At 40.6% G+C, this 10,082-nt stretch overlaps 2 protein-coding genes across 2 annotated transcripts; both read left to right on the plus strand.

The window, feature by feature from the left end:
• The first annotated feature begins 245 nt into the window (after window positions 1-245).
• LOC138209311 (perforin-1-like) lies at window positions 246-2,258 on the plus strand. The gene is made up of 2 exons (XM_069167797.1): window positions 246-766; window positions 911-2,258. The coding sequence occupies exons 1-2, from the start codon at window positions 246-248 to the stop codon at window positions 2,073-2,075; spliced, it is 1,686 nt and encodes a 561-aa protein (XP_069023898.1). The 3' UTR covers window positions 2,076-2,258.
• A 5,027-nt stretch (window positions 2,259-7,285) lies between these two features.
• On the plus strand, window positions 7,286-9,326 carry LOC138209209 (perforin-1-like). Its single transcript, XM_069167624.1, has 2 exons — window positions 7,286-7,818; window positions 7,896-9,326. Exons 1-2 carry the CDS (start codon window positions 7,286-7,288, stop codon window positions 9,070-9,072), a joined length of 1,710 nt encoding a protein of 569 aa, XP_069023725.1. The 3' UTR covers window positions 9,073-9,326.
• Window positions 9,327-10,082: the final 756 nt, after the last annotated feature.

The raw sequence follows: 10,082 nt of genomic DNA on the forward strand, positions 1-10,082 counted from the left end.
CAAATTTAAAACTTGTTAGAATCTGAAATATTAAACAATCTTTCAAAACTCCACCTCCTGGACATCAGTACAGTATTTTATGTTGGACTTTGTGAACCACTGAGCAGAGCTGACTGTTGACACTCAAGGTAACGTAAGACACGGGAAAGCTTGAAGAACTGTTTCATGCCTTTACATTTGTATTGAAGCTGTACACTAAAAGTTTAACTCAGATTTTTCCTTTTTGTTCTTTATTTCTTCCACAGATGGCAGCACTGTGGACACTCATGGTCCTGTTCTGGACGTGGACTCCTCCGTGTCTTCCCTCCAGCGTCACCTTCATCGGATCACCTCAGGAGTGTCAGAAGGCTCAATTCGTCCCCGGTTACAATCTCGGTGGAGAAGGCTTCGACATCGTCACCATGGAGAGGAAAGGCGCCTACGTCATCGACACCGAAACCTGGACGCTCGGAAACGGCACGTGCCGGCTGTACAAGAACATCTACATGAACGAGAAGCAGAAGGTCCCGGCGTCCGTGGTGGACTGGAGAATCTTCCCACAGTGCGAGTTATCGGTGTCCAGTAAGCTCTACGAGTCTGCCGAGTCGCTCATCAATGACTCGACCTCGGCGGTGACCAATAGCTGGAAAATCGGCCTCAACATCCCGGGAATCGGAGGCGTTGGCTTCGGAGGTTCCCACTCCAGAGCTTCTAACTTTGCTGCGCAGAAGTCGAAACAAGATCGCTACACATTCTTACGCCATTCAGTCCACTGCAAGTTCTACCGGTGAGACATTTGTCCTCTTATCAAATCCAAATGTAGGCTAAGAAAAGTTTAACTCCCGTGCGTGCTAATTCTTGACTCCAGTGCAGAAGTTATTTCATTTCTTTACAGTGAAAAACGTTCTTATGTGATTGTTGTGTTTCACAGCTACAGACTGACAGCAAAACCTCCTCTAAGTCCCGAGTTTGGATCGGCCGTGAACTCCCTTCCTCCCTATTCGTCCGGGACCCAGCAGTTATATCACAATGTGATCGATACGTACGGTACACATTACAGCACACAGGTGAGTCTAGGAGGGGAAGTCAATGCCATCACCGCTGCTAAGACCTGCATGGCGACCCTGAGCAGGCTGTCGGGGACGGAGGTCAAGGACTGTCTCTCGGTCGAGGCCTCGGCTAGTTTTAAATCTCCTGTCAGCATCGATGCCATGTTTGAACACTGTAATAACAAGAAGAAAAGTCTGGGCTCCAGCCAAACTTTCAGCAGCATGTTCAGTGAGCGGGACACGATCGTGACCGGAGGAAACCTCAACTCAGCTGACGTCCTCTTCAAAGGTCAGTCAGACCCCTCCGTCTACGACCGCTGGATAGATTCTCTGAAAACCATCCCCGGTGTTGTCCGATACAGCCTGAAGCCGCTGCACACCATCCTGTCCTACGCTCATCCCGCCCGGGCCGGACTGAAGCAGGAGGTGGAGAACTACATCAAGAGAAACGCAATGTCGAAGAAGTGTTCGGAAAGCTGTAACATGGGCCAGCGGTCCAACAGAAGGGATCCGTGTGATTGCGTGTGCTACGGCAACCAGATGGTTGAGTCCAACTGCTGCCCTGCCGAGAAAGGTCTCGCCACGCTGACGGTGTACGGGCTCTACGGCAGGGATCTGTACGGGGACGTTCATACTCAGACGGACGGCTCGGTGGAGGTTAAATACGGCGACCAGATAATGCGCACCAGCATCATACCCAACGACGATAACCCCATATGGTCAGAGATGTTCCAGTTCGGACCCATCACACTGAACATGTGGGAAGAACTGAAGCTGAGCGTTTACGATGAGGACACGAGATGGAACAGCGACCCGCTCGGGGATTGTTTTGTGAAACTGCAGAGCGGGACGTTCAGCCGGAGCTGCACGTTGAATCACGGCACCCTCTTCCTGTCGTACACGGTGGAGTGTGCACCGAGTCTGGGTGGAAACCAGTGTCAGGATTACATTCCGTCTCCCATGAGTTCCTCTTTGGCCCGGGTCTTCTACACCAGGAACGGGGTCCTCGTTGGAGACACTGATGGGAAATGTCAGACCAGCTTGTGATGTGATATCCAGTGCAGAGTTACCTTTACGTTGCTTTCTTTTCCAGTAGTTCATTTATGCTGTTTCGCTTCTGCAATGTTGGTTTTCTGTGTTTGTCATGAGAAAACACAATTTCCTCATGTATTCATTTTTCAAATTAAATAAATTTTTTTTTTTTTTTTTTAAATTTTCAAGAACATAACATGTAAACACTTTATGTTTTCTGTGTAATTAAATCTGCTAATAAAGCATCTGCAGCAACAACATCAGAATCTGTTCATTTTTATGATATGAAGTCTGCTTTTTTTTAAATAGTCTTTTTTTCTACATGTAGGACAGAATAAACTGTCCAAAAATGTTGTCGGGACGTGTGTTATAGTGGGAGAGAGAAGTTATCATATGTGAAACAATGGGCAGTGATAGTTCTGTAGGATGTAGGGACCACATGTCTCTGAAAACTGCAAATTTTAGTTTATTTATTTTTTTATTTAAAATTTAATTCATTGTTTTATTTTTGCTTCTTTGATTATTTGTAGTTTGAGGGTTTTTTTGTGATGATTTGTCATTATTAGGTTTTGTGTTATATTATATATATTTTTGTGTTAATTAGTTTGGTTATTAGGGGATTTATATTTAGTTTTGTTTGGGGTTTTAATTTGTTTGATGCGTAACTTGCTGCTAGCAGAGAGACAGAAACAGAGTCCACAGAGTCCAGCATTGCAGTCGTGCATAGGAGGAGGCAGACGGAGGTTTGTTCTCTCCAGGATTCATTTCATTTACAGTCGCAGGTAGAAAGAGTGAAACAGGCTGATCGCAGGTGCAGCTTCATTACGTATCGACTCTCAACTGATTCAGCTCAATTGATAAAAATGCTCCATTTTCCAAAATCAGTGTCAAGGGTTTGAATCCTGCCTTAAATGAATCAGACATATTTGGATGAATTACTTTTGGAAAAAAGATTTCATAAGATACTTCAAAAACTAAGAATATTATAAAACAGTTGTATAAAAGTAGCATTTTCCTCAAAAAGCTGAATGTTTTGATAGCTGAACGGTTTCTTTGACTTTTTTAAGAGCAACTATCAAGTAGAAAATGTGCACAACCCATTTTACAGCCCATATCTGTTTTTTTACGTGGGTGTTGAGGGTTAATTTGCTGCCACCTGCAGGTCACCTCTCTAACCTTCACTGCTGCTGGCGTGTCCACATGTCTGAATGAAAAGCTGTTTACATGCAGCATCTTGTTTTAGGACATTCTGTTTTAATTTGTTGAGTGCTGTAGATGATTTGAGTAAAGTGTTGCTCAGTGGATCTGGAACTGGGTGTGAATGTGATTTACACCCTGCAGGGAGAAGAAGTTAATTTTGTGAAGAACATCTTAGAAATGTTGCATGAATGAAAAGGAGTGTTTGTGTGGCTGCCGGCAGCAAGCTGTAAATCTTTCATTGTCTACATGTTCAAGCATCCATGCGCATGTGTGTGACTCTCCCAAAGGTTTTTATTTCTGCAGATCAGTGTTTGCGTGTTCTTCACAGAACTGATACAAGTATGTTGCTGTGTGTGTGTGTGTGTGTGTGTGTGTGTGTGTGTGTGTGTGTGTGTGTGTGTGTTGTGTGTTTACACAAGCACAAAGAGTCCTGTGAGAATCCCGACCAATCACTTTGCCTCCTGCACCTGCTGTCTGTTATAAATAGACGGTGGATGCATCAATTCCCTCGTGTCAAACAGCTCAAGTTCAAAAACTTCAACTGTCTGTTTTGACAGAAGGGAGAAGACTCACTCCACAAAGACGCACAATGGAGGTAAACAGAGGTAGCCTGCCATCACAAAGTCACAGCTGCAGTGTGTGTGCTGTTTGTATGCATTTATTAACTGCTTACAAAAAAAAAAAAGGTTAAACAGTAACCTGGTTTAGCTGAAGGTTAATACACTTACATTGAAATATAATCAGTTCCCCAACAGACGCTGATGTCTCTGCAGAATCCCTCATAAATAAATATGAAATAAACATGTTTCTAAAATGTACAGTAAGTCCGTGAATTTGTCTTCTGCTGCAGAAAAGTGCAGAAGCAAAACAGCTGTCATGAATATCGCACGTTTACAATCAGTTTTTACATGAAAGTGCTGCCCCCGTGTGGTAACAACATGAACCGCAACAGTCTCAAACAGATGGAGGGGTTGCCCTGCAGTACAGAAGGAGCAGCAGCAGAGGGTGAACAAACATCTGCATCCTATGAACAGAGCGGCAAACACAGGAAACTCCACCTGACTCTTCAGCACACATGTAAACTGTTTTATAAACTATTTTATAATAATATGTGCAGTAAACTAACAGTTTCCTTTAATACCAGACGCTGAGAAAAACTAAAGAAAAATTTTCATTTTCGAAGACAAGATGATAGTTGCATAAACTTCAACATTTTTTTTTAATATAATAAGTATTTAAAAATTCAAAAGTAATGACCCTAACTCACTAAATATTTAAAGTAGATGAATATATGTATGATATGATATACATCATTTCATTGTATTGTGTTAATATGTGCAGCGTTGGTGGATCAGATACTAAATTAACAGTTTACTTCAGTAGCAGGCGCTGAGAAAAACAAGGAAAAATATATACTTTCTCAGAAGATGATAGTGTCATAAACTATTTGATTTGTATTTATTGTTTTGTAACTATTCAAAAACTCATCCTCACGACATATTTACTTCAAGTAGGCTAAATATATTTATAATGAAGTCATTTTTGTTTGACATTTTCTGTTGATTGGTGGCAAAAACTCATTTTTCAATTTACAAAAATTTAACAAAATAAAAGTCCAGATGGTGAAGATACTTTTTTTTTTTTTTTTTAAACTCTCAGCTTAAAAAACACCTGTTAAATCAGGTCATGTTAAACTTTGGAAAACTTAATATTACTTAAGACTGAAACTTGGATGCAGGACCAGGACTCTCGACTACGACTCATTGGCATCCTGCAAACTGTTAAAGTCTACAGATGAATATACTTTAACGTTATTTCTGTCACGTTGTGCATGAAGCTTGTTGCGCCTCATTATCACATTTCTGTATCACACGTAAGCCGAGTCGCTCCCTGCGATCGTAAACAGAGTGTTGGTGTACTTGTGAGGGCGGGTGATAAGGGCGGGTGAGAACGGCGAGTGTGAACTCTCACTTGTTGCATCTTTTTGCTCATTTATAGTCACTTCTCAACAAACTGTGAAAAGCTTTTCTATGTTTGTGAAGCTCTCTTGCCCTTTGAATTACCATGCCTTTAAAATGCATATTGCTTTATGTCATATTTTAAATATATTTGCGTTTATTTTGATTTCTTTACAATATTTTTTAACGTTCCTTTATATGCGAAACACTGCATGTCATTTTCTTGCTGTGAAGCACTTTGAGCTGCATTTTTTTGAATGAAAAGTGCTCCACAAACTTGATTATTATTATTATTAGTAGTAGTATTATTATTAGTATTATTATCATCATTATTACTTTTTCATTGACCCTTTTGGATTCTTGCTTGTCATCGTTCATGAAAGTGCACAACATCAGCACTTGACCTCTATAATTTTAACAGTTAACGGGTGGTTGATACAGTTTACAAGTTTTGTTTTACTACGTTTCACCTAACCTGTGTTTAGACTTTAAGACAACGGTATTAAACACGTCATCTCTGCAAAATTTAACAATTGTTTCCCCAATAATTTTTGCCAGACAACTGCTAACACTATTACAAAAACAGGAGGTTTTACAGGTTAAAAAAAAAAAAAAAAAAGTTACGCTAAAATCATCACATACTGTAACATAACATGTTCTGACTTTATTTTCCTGCTTAGAAAGAAGCAGTCTAACCAAATTAAAGTGAATCCAATGTAATAGAAAACAGATAACTAATTTTACTGTGAGCTTTGTATTCTTAAAGGCATCCAGTCTTGCACTTTTATAACTTTTGGGCACTATTATGGTTAGAAATTTAATTTAAAGGCTACATTTGTGAAAGCATATCTTCAGGAATTATGTTTTAAACTCCACAAAAGCTATATCTTTTTTTGTAGCTTATCAATTTAAAAAAAAAAAAAATAGTAATGGAAGTTTAATTATATAGTTGTTTACTCTATTTTAATATTTCATTTAAGTTTTTGGTGAATTTTTTTGATTTTACTACTTATTTATGCATTTTAGTTAGTCAGTTAGTCAGCACAAATTGGTTATTTATTTTAATATTTAATTTTACTGTAATTCTTGCCTCTGCTGTTTCCTCATTACAGACCTGGGATTGTGTTTTTTTTTTTTTTTTTAAAAGCACTTCATTTGAATAAAAAGTGCTATCCAATAAAGTCTGATTGGTTGATAAAGTTTAAAAATGTGCACCACATGCTTTAAACCAGTCCTTTTTGGACACATTATGAATGATTTTCAATCAATCAATCATAATTTTATTTATACAGCACTTTTCGTGCATTTTAGTGCAATTCAAAGTGCTTTACAGATGATTGACAGGCCAATAATAAGACAGACAGTTGTATAGCAGAAAAATGTACTAAATTAAAATTTAAAAAACACTTTGAGACCAATGCACACAAGACGATAGAGATAAAATAAGTGTAGAAGAGAGATTAAAAGCTAAAGTGACAATAAGATTGGTGAAATAAAGTGAGATAAGAAGATAAAAATTAGGACAATCCATTAAAAAGATTAAAAGTTATAGTTAATCAGAAGGAAGAATAAAACATGAGACTGGATGGGTAAGAGGAATTAAAAGAATGTAAAAATAACTAAACGGATGCTAAAAGGTTTTAAAGTGTGGAGGAAATGAATAAAGAAAAGCAAATAGATAAACAGAAACGTTTAAAAGTGAGTATGATAAAATAAAGATATGTCTGAAAGCCATTAAAAGTAAGGTTGAAGAGGTGGGTTTTCAATCTTGTCTTACATCTCATGTTAATATGGTGGAAGTCAGTGAAAATGTGTGAATGCGGATGATAAAATGCAGAACTGGTTGGACTGTGACAGACTCCACCTCTAGGATATACAAATTTCAATATAAGTCAGACGGACCAGAACAGGCTGTTAACAGTTCAGGTAAAGTATCAGAGGTTTGTATTCAGTATTTGTGTCAACTTCTTCAAAGTAATTTAAAAGTATTGGTCAGTTTGAGTACGTTTTAGGTCGGCCTTATTGAACGTGTCCATGCATGTCTCCGATTTTATTCCGTCCCCACAGATGGCAGGACTGTGGACACTCGTGGTCCTGTTCTGGACGTGGACTCCCCCGTGTCTTCCCTCCGGCGTCACCTTCATCGGATCACCTCAGGAGTGTAAGAAGGCTCACTTCGTCCCCGGTTACAATCTCGGTGGAGACGGCTTCGACATCGTCACCATGGAGAGGAAAGGAGCCTCCGTCATCGACACCGAAACCTGGGAGCTCGGAAACGGCATGTGCCGGCTGTACAAGAACAGCTACATGAACGAGAAGCAGAAGGTCCCGGTGTCCGTGGTGGACTGGAGAGTCCTCCCACAGTGCAGCTTGAAGATCGACAGTGTCGTCTATAATTCTGCTGAAACCTTTGCCAATGCTTCCACATCAGCGGTGACCAACGACTGGAGAAACGGCCTGAATCTGTCTGCGGTCCCGGCTGACGCTTTCAGTCCGGTTTACGGAGGTTCCCGCTCCAAAGAGTGTTCCTTCGCTATTCAAAAGTCAAAAAACGACCGGTACACCTTCTTCAGACACTCCATCTCCTGTAACGTCTACAGGTGAGTGTGCGTCTTCTTCTTATTAATCAACACAAAGTATAAACCTGACTAATCCATCCGATCCCTGTCCTTCACAGCTACAGACTGGCATTGAATTCTCCTCTGAGTCACGAGTTCGAATCGGCCGTGAACTCCCTTCCCTCGTATTCAAATAAAACAGAGTCTCAGTATCGCAGTTTGATTGACACGTACGGGACACATTACATCACACGGGTGTTTCTGGGAGGAGAAATAAAGGCCGTCACCGCCATTGGTACCTGCAAGGCGACACTGAGAGGGCTGTCGGCGACAGAAATCAGCGACTGCTTGTTGGTCGAGGCCTCGGCCGACTTCGCTCACCCCAAAAGCGTCAGGACGATGAAGAAGTTTTGTGATGCGAAGAAGAAGAAGCTCTCCATCCCCAGTTTCAGCAGAATGTTTAATGAGCGGAGCACGGAGGTGACCGGTGGAAACATCGACGGAGCTGACATCCTCTTCAAAAGTCAGTCGAACCCCGTCGTGTACAAGCGCTGGATAGATTCTCTGAAAACCACCACCGGCGTGGTCCGATACAGCCTGAAGCCGCTGCACGCCATCCTGCCCTACGCTCATCTCGCCCGGGCCGGACTGAAGCAGGAGGTGGAGAATTACATCAAGAGAAACGCCGTGCTGAAGAAGTGTTCGGAAAGCTGTAAGATCGGCCAGCGGTCCAGCAAAAGGGATCCGTGTGCTTGCGTGTGCCACGAAAACCCCAACTTGAAGTACAACTGCTGCCCTGCCGCGTACGGTCTCGCCACGCTGACGGTGTTCAAGCTCTACGCCAAGGATCTGTACGGGGACATTCTGACTCACACGGACGGCTGGGTGGAGGTTAAATACGGCAACCAGAAAATGCGCACCGCCGCCATAGACAACAACAATAACCCCACATGGCCGGAGACGTTCCATTTCGGACCCATCCAACTGAGCAACACCAAACTCAACTTCACGGTTTACGACCAAGACATATTGAGCAGCCAACAACTCGGCCACTGTTCCATCGACCTGCGACAGGGAAACGTGTCGGGCAGCTGCATGTTCAAACACGGGACCTTCTTCTATTCGTACGCCGTGAACTGTGCTCCGAGTCTCGGTGGTCTGCAGTGTCAGGATTACATCCCCACGCCTGACGTAGGCTTTCTGACCGCAAGCTCCGACAGCAGGAAGTGGGGCGTCATTGGAAAGTCAGGAAGGATGCTGGAGGATGTAGGATGGATGGACGATAATAAAATGTGATTTTGAATGTGGATTTGGATCAATTAGAAAGATTAAGTAATTGAAACTAAATGTGACTGTATGTCCTGCTGTCAGTTTACATTGTATCCAAATAAAAAAATAAAAAAGAGATTCAACAATAAACCAAAATTAGAAAGGTTAATTAAAATGAACAAACTAATAAGTTTCAGCTCTGAATGAGAAAAACTTTTTTTTTATTGCACTATTTGTTTTGCTTTTCAACTTTTACTGTCATTATTAAATACAAAAACAATTTCTGCTCAAATTTCTTCACATTTTTGTGAGAAACTGCTGATTCAGTTTTTATCTTTCTTTCTTTGCATCATGTATTTTACTTAATCTGCCATTAAAGCATCAACAAAGACAAAACTGGTCTCTGTGTCATTTTATTTCCATTTTTTAATAAACATTTTGCACTTTTGTAGTTTACATCCAAGTCTTGAGTATACATGTAATTGCACAAGCATGCACACATCATCTGTGTTAACAGTAATAGCTCTTGTTTATTGAAATTATTAAGATATGATTAACACGTAATGTGTAGTCTATATTTTTTCATAAGCTTCCTTTTAATCATAATACACAGAAGAGTTATCCAAAATATAGTTTCCTGAGGTCAGATGCGAGATGGATTTTTATCCTCCTACCAACTACAACTGATCCTGGTCATAAAGGAGGAGGTAAAAGGGTGGAAAAAGTAAAGAAAAAAGTATAAATATTATTGTAAATCTTCTCTAAAAAAACCTTCTTCTGCTTTTTTGCCTTCTTCTTTGCCCTCTCAACGTGAGGTGAAATAATTTAAAATGTGTGAATGCAGTTTGTCAAATATAAAACTTGTCAAAATCTAACTGACAAAAGATGCCTTTTAAACATCAATACCACAGATACAGAAGTGATCGCATGTTAAGCACCAAGTTCTCTGTTGTTTTCTGTCAGTTTACTTTGCTTCTCGTTTTATTTTGGTCTCTCATCCTCTCTTGACTTCCTGCCATCATGTCTGGTTTCTGACT

This window comes from Embiotoca jacksoni, unplaced genomic scaffold, assembly GCF_022577435.1.
Source record: "Embiotoca jacksoni isolate LCO1_2020_lvr unplaced genomic scaffold, fEmbJac1.0.p SCAF_4, whole genome shotgun sequence".
Lineage (NCBI taxonomy): Eukaryota > Metazoa > Chordata > Actinopteri > Embiotocidae > Embiotoca > Embiotoca jacksoni.

Bases quoted from the DNA above. Each gene is read 5' to 3' on its own strand.
- LOC138209311 (XM_069167797.1), top strand. From the start codon at position 246: ATGGCAGCACTGTGGACACTCATGGTCCTGTTCTGGACGTGGACTCCT. The intron at 767-910 runs GTGAGACATTTG...TGTGTTTCACAG, and splicing joins GTCCACTGCAAGTTCTACCG to CTACAGACTGACAGCAAAAC.
- LOC138209209 (XM_069167624.1), top strand. From the start codon at position 7,286: ATGGCAGGACTGTGGACACTCGTGGTCCTGTTCTGGACGTGGACTCCC. The intron at 7,819-7,895 runs GTGAGTGTGCGT...TGTCCTTCACAG, and splicing joins ATCTCCTGTAACGTCTACAG to CTACAGACTGGCATTGAATT.